The sequence below is a fragment of the Colossoma macropomum genome, unplaced genomic scaffold, assembly GCF_904425465.1.
Source record: "Colossoma macropomum unplaced genomic scaffold, Colossoma_macropomum, whole genome shotgun sequence".
Classification (NCBI taxonomy): Eukaryota; Metazoa; Chordata; class Actinopteri; order Characiformes; family Serrasalmidae; genus Colossoma; species Colossoma macropomum.
The window spans coordinates 33,504,746-33,529,778 of NW_023494798.1; the positions used below are offsets into that span (position 1 = coordinate 33,504,746).

The window sequence follows — 25,033 nt, forward strand, 5'->3', positions numbered from 1 at the left end:
TTAATACAATCACTTAAAACAAGAAAAAAGTATCTAGAAATAAGTTAAATAATCTTAAATTAAGCTTACAACAATCTCGACATGAGAAATATCAGATTTACTGACTATATTTAAGATAATTTTATTTGACAAGATTGACTGTGAGATGTAATCAGAGAGATTCAGAGTGGTTTGGTGTGAAATGGTTTAGATGTCTTTACAGTGGTGGTGATAGGAACCAGGGGTCACCATGACTACAACACAAATATAGCGATTTTATTTACCATCCAGAACCACCAGTCAGCTTTTGAGCTTTTATGTGGAATGTTGATGGTAAAATAGTGGAAAATCTGAAATTACTTTGAAATTACCCTGCATGTATCCCTCCACCATAAATGCATTAAAAACATACGTTTCAGGCCAAAACCTTCTCAAAACTGTCATAAAACAATGTCAATGTGTTACTATTTCTTTCGTAATGACTCTCTGTGAGGGACGTCTGGTTCCTATAACCACCACTGTGAACAACAAGTTTCTCTGAATGACTTTGTTTACATCTTAACTATTGAATTACACAGAAATTTTGAAACCTTGGTGGAATTCCCCTTTAGACACACACTCCTAGTCCCTGTGGAAGAGTGCATGGATTTCAGCATAGCGGATTTAATGTAATGAACTATTGATTAGATTAAACAGGTATTAGATAATAATAACAAATAATACAGGGTTTTCTCGAGGAGAGGTTTGGAGACACATTGACATGCATAAAATCACTAGTTATTGCATTAATATGATTTATTTTAATATTTATTTTAATATTTTTTTAATAAGCAAATGAATACTTACTACCCAGATGAACAACTTCTTGAATATATATTTCTTTTACGCCTGTAAAGGTTTGCACAGCTCTATGTATATTTCTACTGTAATATTTTTCTATGTATTTATTGTCTGTTTTATATTTTGTGCTGTTCTGCCTTCAGACACTCTTAAGGTACAAAAGGTGCTTATATAAATAAAGCAGAGTTTAGCTGAAGAATGCACTCCAGCATGTTTTGCTTTTCCAGGGCAGGACTGGGCTTGACTCCCTATTTTCCAGAGAGACGTGTTGTTTTGTTTCTGTATTGATCAATATAAATTTACATTTCCATTCTCATCCTGCGTTACGCTTCTGTTTTCTTTTGCAGGGTGTGGACACAGTTAGAGCCTACATCCCTGACGCTGTGTGGTACAACTACGAGACGGTGAGGTTTCACCCATTCCCTCTCTCTTTCTCACCACTCGGCCGGTTCCCACGTGCTCCGTCTCATCACTCAGCATACGTGATAGCTTCCCGTGTGATTGATTTTGGCCAGAACGAATTAGACACCAGGATGAGCCGCGGAGAATTACACACATTTTTCTACACGTCACCATTCAATGCTGCGCAAATCAACTTTTATCTTTTAAAGCAGCCTTAAATTAAAGACGGTGTGGGGGGTGGGAGGGTGGGGGGGCAGTCTTTGCTTTAAACTCATTTATGACTGAGTCATTTATTTCCACCTAGTAAAGCGCTCTCCTCTCGAATCAGGCGTGGTCGGGATTCAGGCTGTCTATTTCCAGTGACATCTTAAATGAGATTGAGATTTATGAGCACATAAACCCACAGACCAGTTACAAACCAGTTAGCGGGTGAGAATCTTTAAGGCCGCTGAGGCATTTTTACACAAAAGGTCCAGCAGGGCTGTCAGCAAGTCGAGCGATCAGTTGTAGCGCTTTTAGTCACGTAAGATAATGAAACGAAAATACAGTGTAAAACGCGACCTGTGCAAAAGTCCTTAATTAAGTTCTCTTAATTAACCGCTAGGCAGGCTAGACTATAACTACTAGTATTAACAGTGACACATATTGAGTGTGTTTACATGCACTCAATAATCCGATCATAATCAGATTTCTGCAGTTATCTGATTATTCAAATGGTCATGTAAACAGCACACTGATTTCTTAGATCACAGTAAGGTCTAGAAATCTGATCAAAAATCCGATAAAGAGAGCTGGATTTTAGCTCAGTAATCAGATTTCTCAGTACATGTGAACTCTTTACTCTGATTTCTTTCGTATTTCTCAGTCTTTGTATGTGTGAAAACAGACCGTGGTATTGGAAATAAGCGAGCAGCGTCGCAGCAAATCACTTTAGGAGCGACACTGAAACCATATTTAAAACATATTTAATACAGCATCTTGCAAAGTACATTAAAGTAGTAAATAAACTGATTAGAATAGGCTTATTATTGAATATTTATATCGCTGCTGTTGGAACAAAACCTCATATCTCCAAAATGGTAACTTTACAGCGGAAGGGAAAAACCTACTTTACCTTTAATGTAAGTCAGTGGAACCAGACATTTTTTCCAAATCATTTTTGGCTGTTTCTCTTGGTCCATTCATCATGAAATTTACATACAATGTAAAGGCAACAGGTATTTTCAAATTATGTCACAATCTGAAAAAACGAAAATGGAGATGTTTTTTTTTCCGACAACAGCAATATGGAAAACTACATCTTAATCTTTATAGGACAGATGAATAGAATCTGGACCAGCTGCTGGCTCCTGGGCATTAAATTAGTATAGATTAATGTACAGAAGGTCTGAGGATCAATGACAGGGTCCATGTGGGCCACTATAGCTTTAGTAAATAGTAAATTGCCATCTCTGAAAGGGGACATTGTCAGGATTCTCAGGCTGTGTATTTCCTGTGAAATTCTAAATGAGATTAAGATTTATGAGCACGTAAACCTGCAGACCAGTTACAAACCAGTTAGCCCGGGTGAGGATGTCCACTTTAAGCTTCCAGTGCAGTAAATACAGTGACAGGGCCAATCAGAGCTACTGCAGCTCTGCAGGGTCCTGTTCTGACCCTCAGACGGAGATTAACACCCACCGATCACACACACGATAAGATAAACTAAAGCCCGGCCTCATGATGAGACTCTCTGCGAGCTGCAGGCAGACTGTGTGTGTGTGTGTGTGTGTGTGTGTGTGTGTGTGCGTGCGTGTGTGTGTGCGTGCGTGCGTGCGTGCGTGTGTGTGTGTGTGTGTGTGTGTTGCAGTTTGTCAATTAAAGGTTTCACCGGGTCAAAAGCAAATCCCTGTAGTGGTAAAGAGATGCTCTGAGTGACAGTGAGAGACAGATAATATCAGAAAATACCTTATGGACAGAGCAGTGGCAGAGAGAGAGAGAGAGAGAGAGAGAGAGAGAGAGAGAGAATGTGAAAGAAGAGAATGAACGACAATGAAAGATGGTGGGATATTGAGATATAGAGAAAAGGAGAAACAGGTGTAGACAGAAAGAAAGAGAGGTGGGGAGACAAAAAGATAATTAGAGAGGGTGAGAAGTATTGGAGAAAGTGATGGAGTAGGAGAGGAAATGGAATAGCTAGAGTAAGTGATGGAGAGAAAAAGCAGGATTGAGACAGATGGAAAGAAAGGTGGCAGACAGAGAAAGTAGAACAAAGAGAGAATGTAGAGAGAAAAAGGGAGAAAGTGGCAGAGAGAGAGAGAGAAGTAGAGAATGAGAGAAAGTGAAAGAGAGAGAATGGGATACTGAGATATAGAGAAGAGGAGAAAAAGATATCGTCAGAAAGAAAGAGTGATGGAGAGACAGAAAGATAATGAGAGAGGGAGAGAAGTATGGAGAAAAGGGGAGAGAGTGATGGAGAGAGCGAGAAAGAGCGGAATAGCTAGAGCAGGAGTGATAGAGAGAGAGAGAATGTGGGATAGAGAAAGATGGTGGGATATTGAGATATAAAAAAGAAAAAAAGAGAAAAAGGTGTAGACAGAAAGGAAGAAAGACAGGGGGACAGAAAGATAATAAGAGAGGGAGAGAAGTGTGGAGAAAAAAGAGAGTGATGGAGAGAGAGAGAAAGAGAGAGAGAGAGTGGAATAGCTAGAGCAAGAGAGTGATAGAGAAAGAGAGAACGCTGGGAGAGAAAGAGAGAAAGTGAAAGAAAGAGAATGAAAGACAGTGGGATATAGAGATACAGAGAGAAGGAGAAAAGGTGTAGCCAGAAAGAAAGGGTGACGGGGAGACAGAGAGATAACGGGAGAGGAAGAGAAGTATGGAGAAAAAGGAGAGAGAGAAAGTGCGAGAGCAAGTGATGGAGAGAAAAAAGCAGGATAGAGAAAGAGGGGGAAAGGTAGGAGAAAGAGAAAGTTGGACAGAGAGAAAGAATGTAGAGAGAAAGAGGGAGGAAGTAAGTGGAAGAGAGAGAGAGAGAGAGAGAGAGAGAGAGAGATACATAACTGGGGTAAACACAGTGCTATGAATGGCTGTGTCTCTGAGCTGCTGTGCTGCGTCTCAGTGAGCTGGACTGGCGGAGCTTCAGCTAAAGAAGGTGACGTTGGCTGAGCTCAGGCTAAATGAGCGCTGAGGATTATGTTGATAACGTTATTGTTCTCCGTCCTGCAGGAAGAGAAGATAACAGAGAGGAAAGAAGAAGTGAATATGTACCTGCCGGCCGATAAAATGGGTTTACACATCAGAGGAGGAGCCATTCTGCCCATTCAGAGGCCTGCGGTCACTACCACACTCAGGTACACACACACAATAATGGCAACATCACACGTCCTCGGGGAGCTTAGGATGCATTGAGGCGGTTCTAACGAAGTTTAAGGAAGTTTTACCTGAAAAAAAAACGTTATTACAGCAATACAGTAATCAATACACGCCCACTAACAAGGAAATCACAGATGTTTATCATATAGCTTGTCGATATTCACCGATCAGGCATAACATTATGACCATCCTTGTTTCTACGCTCATTGTCCATTTTATCAGCTCCACTTACTATATAGGTGCACTTTGTAGTTCTACAGTTACAGACTGTAGTCCATCTGTTTCTCTGCATACTTTGTTAGCCCCCTTTTACCCTGTTCTTCAGTGGTCAGGACCCCCATGGACCCTCACAGAGCAGGTATTATTTGGGTGGTGGATCATTCTCAGCATTGCAGTAACACTGACGTGGTGGTGGCGTGTTAGTGTGTGTTGTGCTGGTCTGAGTGGATCAGACACAGCAGTGCACCCTATATAAAGGTAATACAAAGATAATGGGAGAGCGAGAGAAGTATGGAGGAAAAGGGAGAGAGTGATGGAGAGAAAAAAGAGAGAGTGACGGAGAGAAAAAAAGGAGAGAGTGATGGAGAGATTGGAATAGCTAGAGCAGGAAAGCAATAGAGAGAAAAAAGCAGGATAGAGAAAGATGGAGAGAAAGGTGGGAGAGAGAGAAAGTAGGACAGAGAGAGAGTGTAAGAGAAAGAGGGAGAAAGGAAGTGGCAGAGAGGGAGAAGTAGAGATTGAGAGTAATTGAAAGAGAGACGAGAATCGAGTCGAGACATCGTATCAGATCGAATGGACTTCTGAGTTTTGTGAATCTTTACAGTAGCTGCAGTCTCAGTTTGGAGATGCTTGAAGTTGTATTGCTTGAAGTCAGCTGCTTCTATAATACCTGACTGATCACGAAGGTAAATCAACAGAACGTTCAAAAACCTCTTTATTCTCATCGCGTTAAACACTGCCTCCCGTACGCGACGGACACAAGGTGGAGGACGATTACATGGCAGGTTGATTGCTCGCACCTATCGAGTATCACACAGAGCCACATTTGTAGTACAAGGAGATGACAGTCTGTAATTGTTCCCCAACACGGAAAGTTTGGGATACATTTCGCTTCATGAATTTCCATCAGTAATTACAGCTTGTAGTGACACTTCAGTGTTTCTTTAGTCGAGTTAGTAGCTTATAATTACAGAAACATTAAGATGAGATGAATGAGGCTCAAGTATCTTCACTTGCCGAGCCGTTCATTATACTTCGAAACCCTGTAGCTTTCAGGAAATACTGTCACAACACAGATACAAGTGCTGTCAGCTTACACTGCCTGGCCACTTTATTAGAAACCCCTACTTTGGAGCTCCAACTTGGCCATCCTCTAGCCCAGTGTCCTCAGGGCCTGGGCCTCAAACCACAAAGCCACCCAAGGCATCCATCCAAACCACCCAAAAATGTCCAGAAACACCTACCTTGGTCTTCTACTCGCTGGCCACTTTATTGGAAACCCCTGCCTCATAGGTCCATCATATAGGTGTACAGTTACAGACTGTAGCCCAACTCTTGCTGCATAGTTCATTAGCCCCCTTCTACCCTGTTTGGTCAGTTACAGAGTGGCTCTGTGGTCAGAAACTGACCAATGATGAAAGGTTAGATCACCTGGTCCTTAAAGCCCCCAAACAATCCATATTATTCCTTCATCTCTATGTGTTGGGAGTTTGGTTGGACCAAAAATGTGGGCCATCTGGGGGACTCTGAGGACCAGAATGGGAAACACTCATCTAACTCTTCATCAGTGGTCAGTTTCTGACTACAGAGCCACTCATGGCTGGATATTTTTGGATATTTGGACGGTTGCCGTCATGTCAGAGTCTCTGCTGTGCTGGGAATGGCCCACCATCCAAATAATGCCTGGTTAGAAGTAACTGATCAATGATAAATGGTGCAAAGAGGGGTGATGTATTGTGCAGCAACAGCTACAGTCTGTAACTGCACATCTGTATGGTGGACCTATATGGTAGGGGTTTCCAATAAAGTGGCCAGCGAGTAAAAGAACAAGGTAATATAAAAACTGAACACCCCATATTGATCATTTGATTACAGAGTCTCAGTCTTGCCTTTGCTAGAGTTTCAGTCTGTGTTACTTGATGAGTTTCACATACTGAATGTGTATGTTTCTCTTGTTTTCCTCACAGCTGTGACTCTATTTTTGCATCAGCAGCTCATTCGTATTCTCCAGCTTAAGCGCGTCCATGCAGGCTGAATTTTGATTCCGTTTTCGGGGCCACTTCAGGAAGAACATTCCGGATCTAACCTGAGAGATTATTCTTAGTGCCTTTCAATCTCTTATTAGGATTCCTCATGTGGAGTTTTAGTCCACTCTGCAATTTTCATTTGTGCAGCAGAAACTTATGAATGCACCAGCGCACACGCTCGTACACAGGCGAACAGAGAAAAACCCGCCCAGCTCCGCTTCGCCTCGCTGAGCCACAGTCTCTGACATGTTATGCAAAAATGCGAATCCTATCTGTACTTCAAAGGCTCTGCTTTTAGTCCTTGTCTTATTTAGATCCTGGTAAAAGTTGAGAGAGTGAGTGTGTGCGTGCGTGTGTAAGTGCGTGATGATGATGAAAGTGTGTGTGTTCCCACAGTCGTCGGTCTCCCATGGGTCTGATCATCGCGCTCGATGACAACAACGAAGCGTCAGGCGAGCTATTCTGGGACGACGGAGAATCTCGAGGTATTTTGGTGGATTTGCTACTAATTAAAAAGTTGTGTTATTTTTCTTCCTGAAGATAGAAAGTTCACTGCTCTGTCTTGGTGTGTGTGTGTGTGTGTGTGTGTGTGTGTGTGCGTGTGTGTGTGTGTGTGTGTGTGGTTTTTGTTCATGTTTAGGAAAAAAATTGCTTTGAGAAAATCAGTTCTAACAAAATAACAAAATACTCCTGGTGATATTTTTCTGAAACAATAAATGAAATTGAGGTTAAGGTTAGGGTTAGGTTTAGGATTCAGCTTAGAAATTGTTTATTACATATAGACAATAACATATACGCTGCAAAAAATGGCATCTTGTCAAGTGAAATGATCTTAAATCTAGTCGATATATCTAATATTTCCCATTTTGAGATGGTTGTATAAGATTATTTAGATTATTTAAATACTGGCTGATAGTTTTGCTAGTTTCAAGCACATTTCTTAAAACAAGCACAATTATCTGTCAATATAAATAATTTTATTTAATACAATTACATAAAACAAGTAACAAATGTCTAGATATAAGGTAAATAATCCTAAATAAAGCTCACAGTGTCAACAGGAGAAATATAAGATTTAGTGACCAGGTTTAAGATCATTTTACTTGACAAGATACCATTTTTTACAGTGTACATAGTACATATGGAACATATTATTATGTATATGTTCTTACTTGTGTATATAATACATATGGGGCAGATTATTACTGTGAATAGATACATATATATATGCAATTAATAGGGTACATGTTGTTGCATATAGGCATTACATAGAGATAATACCTATGGGACACATTATTATTATTATTATTATTATTATTATTATTATTATTATTATTATATATAGGTTCTGACTAAGCTTGGATAACAATGTACATTTAGACAAACAATTATCGTCTACAGAACTGTCACAATAAACAATATCATTATTAATTAAATTCAGGTCCCACATAACTTGCATTTTCCCCCGATAGTGATATAATTACCATACAAAAACCATCTGGGCTGGTTTCTAATAATGCATACTAATTCATAGTGTTTGATTATGTCATTAAGAAGACCACGTCGCCATGTTGGTTCTCTATAGAACCATGAACTCTGAAAGAACCCTTTGTGTGATTAAAGGGTTCTTTGCTTCATTAAAGGGCTCTTCAGATGGATGGAGAATGTGCTGTGGATGATTTTATATGTAACCCTTTTGAAAAGGGTTCTATTTAGCACCAAAAAGCGTTCTTCTATTTTTACAATGTCAAGTCTCTAACAATAGAAGAACCCTTTTTGGTGCTATATAGAACCCTTTTCACAAAGGTTCTACATAGAACCATATAAGAACCCTTTAATGATGCAAAGAGTCCTTTCAATCATCTAAAGTGTTCTTAGAGTGTCGTTGTGTTTGACTGTGTCATTAAGACGACGCCATGTTGGTAGGTGAGCTGTAACTCTGTGCTCTTATGGAGCTCGTCTCATCACCGTTACTGCAGATACAGCCCAGCAGGTGGATAAAAAAAACAAGCAAAATGACCACAAAAAAGATTTAAAGATATGAAGATGCTTGAGATGCTATGAGAAGATTAGCTATATTGGTGGACTGGATCCAGATAGCCTGCACATCTGCAGAGTTCAGAACATTCCAGTATGTAATATTTTGTAAAAACTAATAAAAGTGACTCATACATGTATATCAAGCTTGAGTTACTCACCAGCTTCTCGTTTGAATTTTCTGTTCCACCTTAAATGGTGTTGCAGTTACACTGAGGCACCTTAAACGTAGAATGAATTCCGAAAATTGGTGAATACGAAGGCAACATCAGTCTACCACAATAAATGCATCAATTAACCTCAATAAATGATCCTTAATCAACAAATACCTCGAGCCTTCGCTTTAAAATACTTACTGAGCAGCTAATGTACAGCAGAGTGAAGCTATAATCAGCCATTGGAGCTGCTGAACTCGTCTCATTGGCTGATCTAATGCTGCGTCCCAAACCACACACTTCTGTACTTCACCTGCTACACTAATGAGTGCACTTCTGATGGTATATGCACTATTTTTTGCATACTATTTAGTGTGCTAGTATGAGGTTTGGGACGCAAAAATCATACAAATATCAGCCTTTTAGATCTAAGCTTTCGTTTGTAATCACTACAACCACAAATCAAATGAAATCAAGTCACTACACTCAAATATACTGTTTACTGTGCTTTAAAAATTTAAAAAGTGTTTAAAAATGTGTTTTACTGCCTTTGCTGTATCAGTTATGGCTTTGATATCTCATTACAAACAGCCACAGCTCTGCTAAAAGAACTTGAAGTTGGCAACCAAAATGGTGGCAGCGCGTTTGTGACGTCATCAGAATACTATTGATAATTACCATCCAAATACCATCTGGGCTAGTTTCTAATAATACATATTAATTTATAATAACTATATTTTGCACAGACGGCATGTAACAATGTTAACACTGAATGGTTCTCCTCGATCACCAAAAATATTGCCAAACTGGACAAGCAGGTCCATTTTACTCTCTATTGGAGAGTCGATCTCACGGACAAGAGTTTCTTTGTTTCATTGGCACTTAACCCAGCAAACTGGAAATCTACGTAATAATCTACATCATAATCCAAATGTTATTCAAAGTATGTATTTGTGTAGTTAATTAGTTGGTGGGGTCACATACCATGCGAAAAGAGAACAAAAGAGCACTCATTTGAGTATTATTAGCACTTATTTCAATGATCCTGATATTTAATTAATACATATCGGCCATTTTATTGTTGCATGTAGGTAATTACATACAGGTGCATGTGTGTGGGTGGGTGTGTGTGTTTGCATGTGTGTTTGTCTTCTAATGCATGACTTATCAGTGTAATTGCTGTATAAAGGGCATCTGAGTGGTTGTTATTAGTGGAGGCGAGTTTTTTATGACTAAGTTTTTCAGATTGTGGAGTTAACAGCTCAGCGAAAGCGAGTCCAAGGGTGTCTGACTTTATCGAGTTGATTAAGCAGTTGCGTCAGTTGCCTTATGATGTTTTCACATCTGAACTTACTTGCACTTTCCTCTCACTCTCAGTCTCACTCGCTCTCCCTTTCTTTTTTATCCACAGATACTGTTTCCTCCGGAGCCTACATCCATTACAAGTTCTCTGTGGTCTACGTACGTCCACTGCCTGATCCCATTTTTGATCATCTATGATCTGCATCTCACAGCATCTTTGAGATCACATCAAATAGCATGCGCACACTCTCCATCAAAGCAGCTGCTTCCCCAGCCTCTTTCACTCGTCTCCTCACATCGTCCATTTCCAGTCATTCAGCCACGCTCGGGTTGTTTTATTGCTGGAGTAGCCTGAGCTGATTTAACACCTTCGACTTCAAAAGCCGTACACTTTACTTCAAAAGTTTGGAATCGCTTTATTCGCATTAATGTGTTTTTATTTCCTGTGCACTAATAACGTAAATAATGTAGATCTGAGTATTTTACATTTTAGATATTATGCTGATAATATAAAGGATATTGACCAAATAATTTAACATACACTCTTAAAAATTATGGTTCTTCCAGGGTTCTTTAGTAAAGAAAATGGTTCTAGATAGAACCAGGAACACTCAAAGAACCCTTTACATGATTGAAGAGATTTTTGCATCATTAAAGGGTTCTTCAGATTGTTGGAGAATGTGCTGAAGATGGTTTTATATAGTCAAGCCTATAACAATAGAAGAACCCTTTTCCAAAAGGTTCCATATAGAACCATAAAACGACCCTTTAATGATGTAAAGAACCCTTTAATCGTCCAAAGGGTTCTTTGAGTGTTCATGACTCTGTATAGAACTGTTCAGTTTACTAAAGAACCCTGGACGAACCATCATTTTTAAGAGTGTATGTTGAATTATTAGTAAATTATTAATAAAGAAAATGGTTCTATATATAACCAAGAACTCTGAAAGAACCATACTTTTAGTGTTCTTGGTTCTATACAGAACCATTGGTATTTGGATGCTATTATAGATAAGCCTGTAACAATACAAGACCACTTTTCCAAAAGGTTCTATATAGAACCATAAAACAACCCTTTAATGATGTAAAGAACCCTTTAATCGTCCAAAGGGTTCTTTGTGTCGTTAAAGCATTCTTCAGATTAATGGAGAACGTGCTGTAGATGGTTTTATATAGCCAAGCCTATAACAATAGAAGAACCATTTTTAGTGCTATATAGGACCCTTTTCAAAAAGCTTCTATTTAGAACCATATTAGAACCCTTTAATCATGCAAAGAGCCGTTTAATCATCCAGAGGGTTCTTTGAGTGTTCACGGTTCTATATAGAACTATTTTCTTTACTAAAGAACCCTGCAAGAACCACCAATTTTAAGAGTGTATGTTGAAGCATTAGTAAATTATTAGTAAAGAAAATGGTTCTAGATAGAACCAGGAACACTCAAAGAACCCTTTGCATGATTAAAAGGTTCTTTGCATCATTAAAGCGTTCTTCAGATTGATGGAGAATGTGCTGTAGATGGTTTTATATAGCCAAGCTTGTCACAATACAAGAACCCTTTTCCAAAAGGTTATATATAGAATCATATAAGAACCCTTTAAAGACGGAAAGAACTTTTTAATCATCCAAAGGGTTCTTTGAGTGTTCATGACTCTGTATAGAACTGTTCAGTTTACTAAAGAACCCTGGACGAACCATCATTTTTAAGAGTGTATGTTGAATTATTAGTAAATTATTAATAAAGAAAATGGTTCTATATATAACCAAGAACTCTGAAAGAACCATACTTTTAGTGTTCTTGGTTCTATACAGAACCATTGGTATTTGGATGGTATTATAGACAAGCCTGTAATAATACAAGACCACTTTTCCAAAAGGTTCTATATAGAACCATATAACAACCCTTTAACAGTGTAAAGAACCCTTTAATCGTCCAAAGGGTTCTTTGTGTCGTTAAAGCATTCTTCCGATTAATGGAGAACGTGCTGTAGATGGTTTTATATAGCCAAGCTTATAACAATAGAAGAACCATTTTTAGTGCTATATAGGACCCTTTTCAAAAAGCTTCTATTTAGAACCATATTAGAACCCTTTAATCATGCAAAGAGCCGTTTAATCATCCAGAGGGTTCTTTGAGTGTTCATGGTTCTATGCAGAACTATTTTCTTTACTAAAGAACCATGCAAGAACCATCAATTTTAAGAGTGTATGTTGAAGCATTAGTAAATTATTAGTGAAGAAAATGGTTCTAGATAGAAGCATGAACACTGAAAGAACACTTTGCATGATTAAAAGGTTCTTTGAATCATTAAAGGGTTCTTCAGAGTGATGGAGAATGTGCTGTAGATGGTTTTATATAGCCAAGCCTGTAACAATAGAAGAACCTTTTTTGGTGCTATATAAGAACCCTTTAATGATGCAAAGAACCCCTTATTCATGTAAAGGTTCCTTTGAGTGTTCATGGTTCTATATAGAACGATTTTCTTTACTAAAGAACCCTGGAAAAACCATCTTTTTTAAGTGTGCAGTTGTAACTTAACATAGTTAAGGTAAAAGTAAACCCACAGTTTAAGGGTTTAATGCAAAGTGTTGTGTGGTTTTCAGGGAGTGCTGACCATGCAGGTCCAACACAACGGCTATGTTGATCCTAATAACCTGGTGTTTGAGAACATCACCATCCTGGGTCAGAGCAGCGCCCCCACGTCCGTTTCCATCACTGAGGGTAGCACGGCCGTGGCAGTTCCTGAGTCTAGCATTCAGTACGACTCTCTGAAGAAGGTGAGTGTGTTTCACTGTTACTGCCTTTGTACTCACTTGTAAATCGTTTTGAGTTAAAGAGTCTGATTTATAAATAACTGTAAAAATACATAACTGAACCATAATCCTCTGAAATGATATGTTCTAAGCTGTACTGACTCCACACACCCCGTCTCGTCTCCAGGACTTTATTTTACTGTTTTGTTTTAAAACATTCGGTTATGAAAAGGTACAAATACAAACTTTTCACCTGGAAAAACTTATTTAAGGTTCACAATCAGACCTTAAAACCCCTGTTGTACCTTTGAGGGAACAAAGTTTGTACCTTGATGAACGAAAATTGTACTGCACAGTGTAGGATAATATAATCTGGTGTATTAAAGTTAGAAATTTGCTCTGTTTAACTATCAGTAAAATAAGGAGCTCCTGAGTAACACAGCTGTATAAGTGTAGGCCCTGTCATAAGCAGAAAACAAGATCAAATACCAGATACACCTCAAATCTGCAGTTGGGACCCCAAAAATAGCCTTGCTCTCTCTGGATGGGTAGGATGCCCCCGTCCCTCTGCGTGATGCAAGCCAAAGCATATGTCGTTTGGCTGATGTAATAAGTTGACGGTTATCGTTCTGTAAAGAAAATCTAGGACTGGGTGGGTAGGATGGCTCCCCGTCTCCCCCCATCTTTCAGCGCGATGCTAGGCAGCGCAGACGTCTGTTGGCTGACGTAACAGAACTGGCGGTTGGCACGTTCCTCCGAGCGCATTCAGCTGTCCAATGACGTTGCGTTAGCAGCAGTTCGAAAAGCTGCGGTGACTCGCTTCACAGGGAGCCTGTGCTAGCTTGCCGGTGGTATCATATGACTGGGGGAGTCCTAACTTGTGGGTGGAATTAGATATGACTAAATGTATGAGAAAATTGTAAAAAATCTAAAGAAATAAAATGTATAGTGCAATCACGGTCCACTTTATTGGAAACCCCTTGCATTTAGGGTAGCTCCATCTTGCTGGTGTACAGTTAGAGACTGTAGAAGTCCTTGGCTCAAATGTATTAGTGTTAGGTAAAGGATGGGGGGACGAGGGTGGGCATGTAAGATGTGGGCTAAAAGGTTGTACCTAAACTCAGCATCTCCAGAAATAGGGTTGATGACCACTGCTTTAGCCCATCAGTGGTCAGTTTCTCACCACAGAGACACTGTTGGTTGAATATTGTGGGTAAAAACTCTAGCAGCACCACTGCGTCTGATATACTCATACCAGCACCACACACACTACCATGTCAGTGTCACTGCCGTGCTGAAAGTGGACCACCAGCCAAGTAATACCTGGAAAACAGCGGTAATCAGTTCTCCAACACTAGCTGTGATATAGTCTGTAACTTTCTACTTATATAGTGGAGCTAAAAGGTAGGAGTTTCTAATAAAGTAGATAGTTGGTGGTAGTTGTAATGTCATAGTCCACTGCGTAGTAAAGAACCCAGTAAACTTTCCAGCAGCACAAAGCACTGAAAGAAGGAGGCTTTGTTATAATGCCACACAATAGCCTGTAGATAGAGGACAAATCGGTTTAAAATGGAGGTTCATAGAAACACAATGGGAAAAGGTGGATGACCCTGACCTTGAGAAGCTCAGCTGGGCTTACTATCCCTGTGAAAATGTGACACAGTCCGAGACAAAAGAGAGAAGGCTTACTGTCAAGATTTCTGCAGTGCATACATGCATACACACACACACACACACACACACACACACACACACACACACCAGAAGACAATGATAAAAGACACGTGCCAGTCTTCTCCCAGAGCTCAAGGGTAACACTAGAATGTCTCTATGGTTCAAATGTTGGGACTAATATTAGTGTTTTATTTATTTATTTATTTATTGTATAATATACAATGCTGTCTAAAACCATTTATCCCAGCAATATGTGTGGAAAAACACCATATATAATAGAATGAATGCAAATAAATATGAATACGGTAAAAGAATTACGGGAATTTTATCATTTGAAAAAAGTATAACTTGTGAGCTAGTTAAAGTCGGACGCCTCCAGACGCTGCACATGTTTAAATTCCATCAACATTCCTGATTTAAAGTAATGAAGTAATGAATAATCATAATACAATATTATAACCAAGCTGGTTATAATATTGTATTATAACTACACTGCAAAAAATAGTATCTTGTCAAGTTAAATGATCATAATTCTAGTTGATATATCTAATATTTCTTATTTTGAGATGGTTGTGCACTTATTATGAGATTATTTAGCTTATTTGTAGACAACTTTTACCTGTTTGAAGTCATATTAAGTAAAATAATCTCACTATAGTGGCAGATAATTTATCTTGTTTCAAGCACATTTCTTAAAGTGAGCACAATTATCTGCCAATATAGTGAGATAAAACTACTTAAAACAAGTAAAAAATGTTTGGGAATAAGTTAAATAATCTTAAAATTAACTTGAACAATCTTAACCTGATAAATGTTAGGTATTTAATAAAATTTAAGACAATTTTACTTGACAAGATACTATTTTTTGCAGTGTACTAATAATAAAGGGTTTTCTTTGAGGAGAGGTTTGGAAATGGCTTAACAAACACATTGACATACCTGATGTCGCTACCAGTTGTGGTGATAATATTTCGCTGTTGTCGGAAGAAAACCTTGTATCTCCAAAATGGTAACTTTACAGGAGAAGGAAAAAACCTACTTAACTCTCAATGTAAGTCAATGGAACCAGACTTTTCTCCAAGTCATTTTGGGCCGTTTCTTTGGGTCCATTCACCATGAAATTTACACACAATGTAAAGGCCAACAGACATTTTAAAACTATGTCGAAAACAGAAAAACGACAAAAATTGAGATGCAAGGTTTTTTTTTATAAATTTGTATTTATTCTAATATTAGTATTTTCTGAGCAAATACACACTCACAACCCAAATAAACAGCTTTTTAATACTAATTTTCAGAAGTGCCTAAAACTTTTGCACAGTACTGTATTTTATAACCTATACAATGTAGATTAGAGTCCAATAAACAAGAAATTTTGTTCAATATTTCAAGTAGTATGGGAACAACAAGAAGTTATTATATCATAACTGTAATCATCTATCCAACCTGTTCAGTTGCACAGGACATCATCTTTTTAGACGTTATTTTATACATTCATCTGCCACAGAGTCATGTTTATATCATAGAAGCTGTTGATTCCAGACTCTTGAATGGTGGTGTATATACTCACATACACACCAGAATACAGTGATAAAGGATGCATGTCATCCTGATTCGCGCTCAAGGTCCCTGTGGAACAGCAGTATGTCGCTCTGTCTCTACGCCACATGTGCTACATTTGTGTTGCGCGCTCAGATTTACGACAGGGCTGCTGAAAGAAGCACGGAGGAGAGACTTAAACACACCAGTGTTTACCACATATGTCATCCGCCTCCTTTAACTACCTCGTCTGTGGTGTCCCTGCTATCTCCAGGGCGGCGGCCCAGCCGGTGTAAATCTCTCAGATTGCTCTTTGGTCAGTGCTGTACCTGAATTGAGCCGTGTATGTGTCCTGGCGAAGGCTGTATTAACCCAGGGGGGTTTAGGGTGCTGCAGCCAAGGACTCCAGACACCAGGGCACCCCTGTGAGCATTACTGCATATGGAATAATAATAGAAAAAAATGTTTACATTAACCCAAGCAAACTGAACATCTCGCTGGTGATACCTCCGTCATGTTTGTGCTTATGTTTGTCTTCTTTAAGTCATTAAAATCTACCTCCAGAGTAGTTGGTGAGCAGTAAAGTGGACCAGCATGTGGAACGGGAGCTTTCTGTGAGCCACTGTGTTTCCGATCACTATATAAAAGACGCTCCATGTTATTTTATGCTTGTTATTTATTTGTATCATCAGCTTATCAGTAAAGGTGAGGAGTGCATTTCTATTCAGGTCTTTTCGCGTTCAGAGTGGACGTTTGTGACACGTACAAACTAAAAATCTCTAAAGTTCTTTACATATTCAAATTCATGATGCATTTCCGAGTAAAGCGAGCTGCCAGGGAGGATCTCAACAGGCTAAACATTTTCTCATTAAGCATGTAGGAAGGTTAGGTGAAATATGAATTTATTGGTAAATATTATTTTTTCTTATAAATTTAGAGTTAAAAAATCAGAGCACAGAGAATGAAAATTGACACTTTAGTGCCAGTGTGTCAAACACAAGGCCTGCCTATACAATCCTACACAGCCTGCAAAAGTATTTTAATTTACTATTAATATTAGCTTGTTTCACAGTGTGCTGCACTACAGTCCCCAGCATGCACTGCAACGTAATGTGTGCGGACTCTCCTACCCAAACAACAGTCTATGGGACAGCTTTACACCTCAGTTCTGCACAATTCTACACAGTTCCACACCAGTCATATCACCAAAATGTCAGCTCAGCAGCTCAGAAACTGAGCCCAAGTCTTAACGAACTTGCAGCAAAGAAGTCTAGTTCAGGCAGATAGGTGTGTTTAAAAGACTGAGCTCCTAGGGACGTTTAAATTGTGAATATTTCAAGTATTCATGTAATATTTCAGGGTCAACTACAAGTGCTTTTTACGTATTTTGAATAAACAATGGCCAGTTTGGGTTATATCACAACATTAATTAAAAAATGAAATAAAAAACTTTTTTTTTTTCTGGCCCACAGATTTGATGAGATTTCTGAACACTTTTACTGGTTAAGTTTGACACCCCTGCTTTAGTGAATGATTATGGGAAAACAGGAACTGTGTCTTATAAACTTGCAAAAGGTAAAAAATGCCACTGGCCTTAAAGGAGAAGAATATATTACATGGCAGAAATAGACTTTTTTGCGTGGGCCTCAAAGGATGAATAGAAATTTCTGCCTCTAAATTATTCATAGATTTATAGGGAGCTCTTTTTATGATTTCACATACGTAGCTGGCTTAGCTAGTATGCAAAATGCATCAGGTGTATCGTTTCAGTTTCACCTCCAAGTTTGCCATTTTTTACTGGTGGAAAAGGTGAAAAGTTGTGTTACGTCACATATGATACATGTCAGTGCTGTGTAGAATTCCGACTTTCCCTCCCACCGCCACTTTGTTTATATGTCCATAAGTATTGCATATTGCTCTGCCGCTTGTTTATACACCCAGGCATATAGTACAACTATTAATGTGTGTTATTATTTATGGTGTTTAGTCACTCAGTTCATTCACTGGATGTGACATGCACCACTGCATCGTCACCTGCATAATATTTATGTGATTTTACTGACTTAGTTTCATATTGCATGTTAAATTTTATGGTTATTTTAGTACATTTTATTATATATCTTTATTTCTTCTGTTTATGCGTCTGTATAATAGGGAACAGAGATACTTTTGCTCTTGTTTGGCTCTTTACTGAACTTTGTGCTGCTGTAACAGACGACTTTCCCTCTGGGATTAATGAAGTGATTGATCGATCTATCTATCTATCTATCTATCTATCTATCCATCCATCCATCCATCCATCCATCCATCCATAATACGACTTTGTTGGCTGTTCAAGTGCAACTTCTAAAATTGATATTTCCCTGTTTCCATCACCACATTAGTTCAGGGTTCCAGAATTGGACCTGACTGGTGTAAACCTGTGGGATTTCTCTCTGGTAGGTTCTGTACCTGCGAGGTTTGAGCATGCAGCTGGGCAAGAGCTACACGGTCACCTGGGACTCGGTCATCTCTGACTTCCAGCGCTTCGACTGCTACCCCGAGGAGGGCAGCGATGAAGCCAAATGCTCATCCCGCGGCTGCATCTGGCAGGTGAGAGGCAAACAGACTCACTCCAAAGTCTGGAATTACATAATTTCCTGATAAATTACATTCGATTTACCATCTGTACTGAGACATTTGAGTCTTTTCCTTTGTATGTCCGTCGTTTGTTTTGGTGTCAAAAATGACAAGTGATATGTGTCTGTGTGTATATGTCACTTACCACAGTCCTTTCGTTCTTCATTTGTCTCCAGCCCACGAATCTCGACGGCGTGCCCTGGTGCTACTTTCCCCAGGACTACGGCTACATAGCTGAGGAAGTGACAGAAACCCCAACTGGCTGGAGATTTGACATTGCACGCAATACTAAATATCCGGCACCACGCGCAACATCCAGAGACATAGACACATTGCGAGTGGAGATCACTTACCTCGGCGCACACTCTCTGCGCTTTAAGGTACAGTAAACTCATCCACTGCAAAAAAAATGATACCTTTTTACATCTAGTCAATATAGCTTATATTTCTCATCATGAGATTTGTTAAAAGAATCATTTTACTTTTAATAATGCAGACAATTTTGCTTGTTTCAAGAAATAATGCATGAAATAGGCAACATTATTTCAAGTAAAATAAGCTGAATTTCTTGATAAATAAGCAGAAATAATTAGAAATATTAGATATATTGGCTAGATTTATGATCTTATGTTAGATTTATGATGTTTTCAGTTGTTAAGATATTTATTATTTGTCCAACATGGGTAGAAGTGGGCAGTGGAGCTTTTGGATGAAAATGGTCTGTGTGTAAAACAATAAAGATTAAATGTTAAAACAGGAGTTTTCAGATCAGACTGACTTTATCAACAATAAAAACAACAACAACAACAACAACAACAACAATAATAATAATAATAATAATAATAATAATAATAATAATAATAATAATGATGATAATAATAATAACAATAAGCAGAAGAGAAGAAGAAGAAGAAGAATATCTGTAATTAATGAAATTAAAACATTTTTCTAACAGTGTAGTTTTAACTTTAAGTAAAGATCGTGTTGTTTGATGTTTGATTCCTCCAGATCTATGACCCGGCCAATAAACGTTATGAGGTGCCTGTGCCCCTCACATTACCGTCTGACCCTGACGTCGCGGAGGACAAGAGGATGTACCGGGTTCAGGTCACTCAGCAGCCGTTTGGCATCCAGGTGGTCAGAAACAGCACAGGCACTGTCATGTGAGTGACCAGCTATCCAGCTATTTTTTTTTCTTTTAATTTTATTACTTTATTTGCACACACACACACACACACACACACACACACACACATACATGCATATAAATTCACAGTTATGAACCCAGTTTATTTACCCTTTTTCTATATTTCTGCCTAAATTTGACCTAAAACTTCATTAGATTTATACACGAGTCCTAAAAGTAGATAAAGAGAACCAAATTAAACAAATGAGACAAAAATATTAGACTTGGTCATTTATTTATTGAGGAAAATGATCCAAAATAATCAGATATGTAGGTCAAATTTATGCAGAAATTTATATATATATATATATATATATATATATATATATATATGGTTCTTACTTATTTCCTTTTATTCATTATTATTTCCTTTATTTATTTCCATTATTATTTACATTATTCTGCTCTACACAAGGAACAATGCTTTGCAGCTTTTATTAGGAAAATAAAAGAGCCCAAAGCTGATCTTTTGTTTGCCAAAATTAAGGTTAGGGCTGGGTTAGGTGCTCGTGTGCATGTTCATGTTTTAATGTTTTCTGTTTCATACTCATTTCATTGTTCATCTCTTTTTGTAGATGGGACTCGTCACTTCCTGGCTTCACTTTCTCAGACATGTTCATTCAGATCTCCACGCGTCTCCCCTCGCAGTACATCTACGGCTTCGGAGAGACGGAGCACACCAGCTTCAAACATGACCTCAACTGGCACACATGGGGGATGTTCAGCAAAGACCAGCCTCCTGGGGTGAGTGTCGGACATGTACTGGGTCACAGGCATACACTCACAGCCTGAGCAGTAGACGGCCTTCAGAGCGGCGTCTGCGTGTTTTAACCTTGTCAGACTGGAAGCGTGTGGCTGTGTCGTTTTTCAGAGCGTCGCTGCTTCTCACGTCTGTGACTGAGAGAGTCGCAGTTTCATCTGTTAAACTAGAGATGTTATAACTAACAAGCTCCAATTTGTAGAACATTGAAAAGGAGTTCTTCAAACTACGCAAGCTGTTCTGCTGCTTGCAACATTGCTTGTTCTGTTGATTTGTATATTGGTCAGTTCATTCCCCTTTGTGGGGACTAATATTTGTCATTCTAGTGGATAGGAGCATTTTTTGATGTTGTTCATGGACTAATATCTCTTATTCTGATGTATAGGAGCATTTACTGCAGTCATGGACTAACATCTCATTTTCTAGTGTACAGAAATGTTTATTGAGCTATTATTATGTGCTAATGTTGCCTATTTAGCATATAGAAACATTTATTAAGGTTGTTTATGGGCAAATATCTCCTATATAGTGGACATGGGCAATTATTAAGGTTGTTTATGGACTAATAGCTCCTAATCTGGTGTGTAGGAGCATTTACCGAGGTCATTTATGGACTAAAGTCTCCTCTTCTAGTGTACAGGAATGTTTATTGAGCTTTTATTATGGCATATTGTAGCATTTATATCTCCTATAGTGTATAGAAGCATTTATTAAGGTTGTTTATGGACGAATATCTCACATACAGTGTAAAGGATCAATTATTGAGGTTGTTTATGTCCAAATATGTCCTATATTGTGTATCGGGACATTTATTAAGGTTGTTGTTTATGGACTAATATCTCCTATTCTAGTGTACAGGAGCATTTACAGAGTTTATTTATGGACAAATATCTAATATTTAATGTATGGAAGTGTTTACTGAGGTGAGACTGATGTTTCCTGTTCTAGTTTATTTGTGTTTATTGAGTGCTGTATCTCCTTAACTGGGTTGGTTCTGTAGTAAGTAGCTACAGTACCAATATTTCTGTCTCCTAATGCTGCGATTTGATGGTGCATTCATCTCTACTTGCACCTCATGACCTTATATGTCACATGCTGACAATAACATCTGTCAGTGCTATAACAGTGCTGTAACAGCTGGTCAGGATGTCATCTACTTCATCAAGGAAATAAGACTCAAATATCTGGTCCAGTTCGTGATTCAGTTTGAAAGAATCACTCTCCAGAACAAAAGAATGGGATGACAAACCTGATGCTCATTGTACCACCTGAGCAGAATTTGGTACAGAACAAGTTTGACACTTTTTGATGTCTATGGGGAAATTTTTCTAACGAGGCAGATGGAAGAAACCACATGCGGCTTTCACATGAGAGGCTAAGCCCGGCCTTCTGGTGTAAATTTGTAGTAAAATCGCTCTCAGTCTTGTTTACCGTCCTTTGTAAGATCAGACAAAATATTCGGAATTCTCCATTGATCTTCTGTCTTCTTTGACAGTGATTAGTTCTGTGGATTTCAGCCCTATTTCAGCAGAAGAAAGAACACAGCAATTAACAATAATGGAAAATATCCGTTTACACTCAGCATGGATGATAATGTCAATTTAGACAAATGATTATTGTGACGTTCCATTTTGTCTGTTCTGTTTGTCGCAACCCAAATGTTAAGAAAAGCCATTTTGTCCTTTTAACAAAAATCAAACCTCCTTGGGAGCCGCAACATTTCATGTCCATTTTACCATCTTGGCTGTAAATGTGTCTCAGTATGTGCTGATGTACTATTAAAAGCTAAAGAATACGCTTTTCTCGCATCTCTGGCAGGAAACCTTTCCAAAAGTAGAACAGTTTCTTGTAAAATGTCTCTTAAAGATTGACGAGGCTGAAGTCGCTTCTCATTCGCCAGCTTCTTGTTTGAATTTTCCCGTTCCACCTTAAATGGTGCCTGAGGTGCCAGAATATAACCATTGCACCATTTAAGGTGGAATGAGAAAATATGAACAAGAAGCTGGCGAATGAGAAACTGACTTCAGCTTCACAACTTTTTACTTTTGTATGATTTTTTACAGTTTCTTGTTGCAGATTAAACGTATCAGGAAACCAGCTGGAGTGATTATTAATGCAAATTAGTCCATTCGTCTCCAAATTATCAATGTTCATCTTAAATCTCTCTCTTTGCTGTTTCATTAGCTACTAGCTAGGCGAGATTGTTGTCTGTGTTGCTATGGTGACCAGCTGTCTGCACACCAGGGTTAAAGGGTGAATTAGCAGTTCTACTCCAGTGTTTAAGAGCATTTATAGTTAACACTGTGTTGAACGATCAGCAGAGCTTTATTTTACTGTAAAGGAGGATTATTTTATTTTTACCTACAAATCTAATTCAGCTGTGGAGCCACAAGAGGGCAGTAAAAGAGCCGTATGCAGCTCCAGAGCCATGTGTTGCTGACCCCTTTAACTAGCCTATAATTAAATGTAGTCTCATCTATTGCATACATTTTTGAACTAGCCATAGGTTTGAAAGATTTTACAAAAGGAACAGTTAAATGAAGGTAATGTAATAAAAAAAATCATGTAAGAATCATGAGAAAGGGAACAAAAGAATGGTCATTTATAAAATATCTACTATTTTTAATTCTCGGCCCAAGGCTAGATCATGCATATTTCTCCTAAACTACTTTTTTATCTCATTTACAAAAACAGACAATGTTTCTTTAACAGCTAATCATTCTTTATTTTGACTATTTTCCACATTTTGTAATAAAAGCAAACTTTTAAAACTGTAAAATAACATTCGGAATTGCAGTAAGCAAAAAATGAATTTTTGCTTTGGAAACAAAATTCATACAAATCACAAAGTTCAGTATTTATATTTGCCTTAAAAGAAAAACAATAAATACTTAAACACAATCCTTTTCATCAGAATGTTTTTAACAGTATACATAATCATGTTAGTGTTAGACGAATCGGATTTACTTTTCAACATGAAATTTGCTGGCCTATTTATTGCACTCAGGACGAGCAGCACTGGGCTACTGCACTAAAATACCTGCATCTTATTCATTTTACTGCATTTGTAACTCTCTACAAATGACTGTTGCATCTCTCTGTAATGCTAATCCAGGTAGATCTAGCCAGATCCTACTTTTTCTAAGTGTTTATGGGTAGATACATATATGAAAAATCCTGGGTGTCATAATCAGCCCACAGTTCCCATACTGGTACATCCTTACCTTTAACTGGCTCTATAGTTCATCAAGGCAAATGTGTGCTGGTGCAGCTTTCTGAACCACACGTGTGCAGCTTTATTAGTCTTGTGGTGCAGTGTGCGCGAGACACGGTGAGACTGAACTGGTCAGATTGAGCTGAGAAGGTTATTTATCTCCACACTGACTCAGCTGCTCTCACGGTTAAATCTGCATCAATATCAAGTGTTCACCGCTTAATTGCTTCAGACGTGGACACGCAGCATCCCTGAAGTGGGCCTGACTCATGAACAGGCTAATTGCTGCAGTTACTTTCCTGATTAAAGCTGGTATGTTATTACCTGATCCTCAAGGGACACCGAGGAACATGCTGTGATGACGCAGAAAGAACTGCAGGTCTTTTTAAAGTGCTAGATGAGCAAAAAATGTAATTATAGATAGATTTATAGATAACAGTATGACATGGGTCATTCTCCATTTGGGGAGGAAACCATGTCACAAAGGTTGCAGGACTTAAAAAGATGCTTAAAATATCAGGCAGCTCATAACATCTCTGTGGGTAATTATTTTTTTGTCAAAATAATGCGATATTATGATTTTTATTACTGATTTTAAATAGTTACACAAGGTCACCTGACCAACAACGAGGCAGCCAATTCCTCAGGTTTAACCAGAACATCACTGTAGTCACAGTCACTGGTGTTACACCATATTCATACAACACCAGTGACTGCAAAATATGTTTGGAATTAAGCTCCTTTGCATCTATGATAATGGGAGATGTTAATGGACATATTAAGATTATTTCTTAAGATATTATTGTTTAAGATTGTTTCGTTTTGGGATGAAAGAAATAGATTTTTTTCAAAACGTGTCCGCCTGAATTCCCACTCCAAATGGAGAATGACCCACATACACAAGAAAGTCTAATAGGTTTTACACATGAATATGTAAGACATATATACATATTCGTGATTTCAGACATACTGA

The 25,033-nt window shown here is 38.4% G+C and overlaps 1 protein-coding gene across 2 annotated transcripts in view; it reads left to right on the top strand.

The window, feature by feature from the left end:
• si (sucrase-isomaltase (alpha-glucosidase)) overlaps nucleotides 1-25,033 on the top strand; it is a 120,769-nt gene that overhangs the window by 51,614 nt on the left and 44,122 nt on the right. For both annotated transcript variants that reach the window (XM_036584998.1, XM_036584999.1), the window contains 9 exons: nucleotides 1,167-1,223; nucleotides 4,429-4,553; nucleotides 7,218-7,306; nucleotides 10,425-10,474; nucleotides 12,919-13,092; nucleotides 18,724-18,873; nucleotides 19,077-19,280; nucleotides 19,909-20,063; nucleotides 20,662-20,830. In XM_036584998.1, the coding sequence (XP_036440891.1) occupies nucleotides 1,167-1,223; nucleotides 4,429-4,553; nucleotides 7,218-7,306; nucleotides 10,425-10,474; nucleotides 12,919-13,092; nucleotides 18,724-18,873; nucleotides 19,077-19,280; nucleotides 19,909-20,063; nucleotides 20,662-20,830 (1,173 nt within the window). The remainder of the gene's footprint in view (nucleotides 1-1,166; nucleotides 1,224-4,428; nucleotides 4,554-7,217; nucleotides 7,307-10,424; nucleotides 10,475-12,918; nucleotides 13,093-18,723; nucleotides 18,874-19,076; nucleotides 19,281-19,908; nucleotides 20,064-20,661; nucleotides 20,831-25,033) is intronic.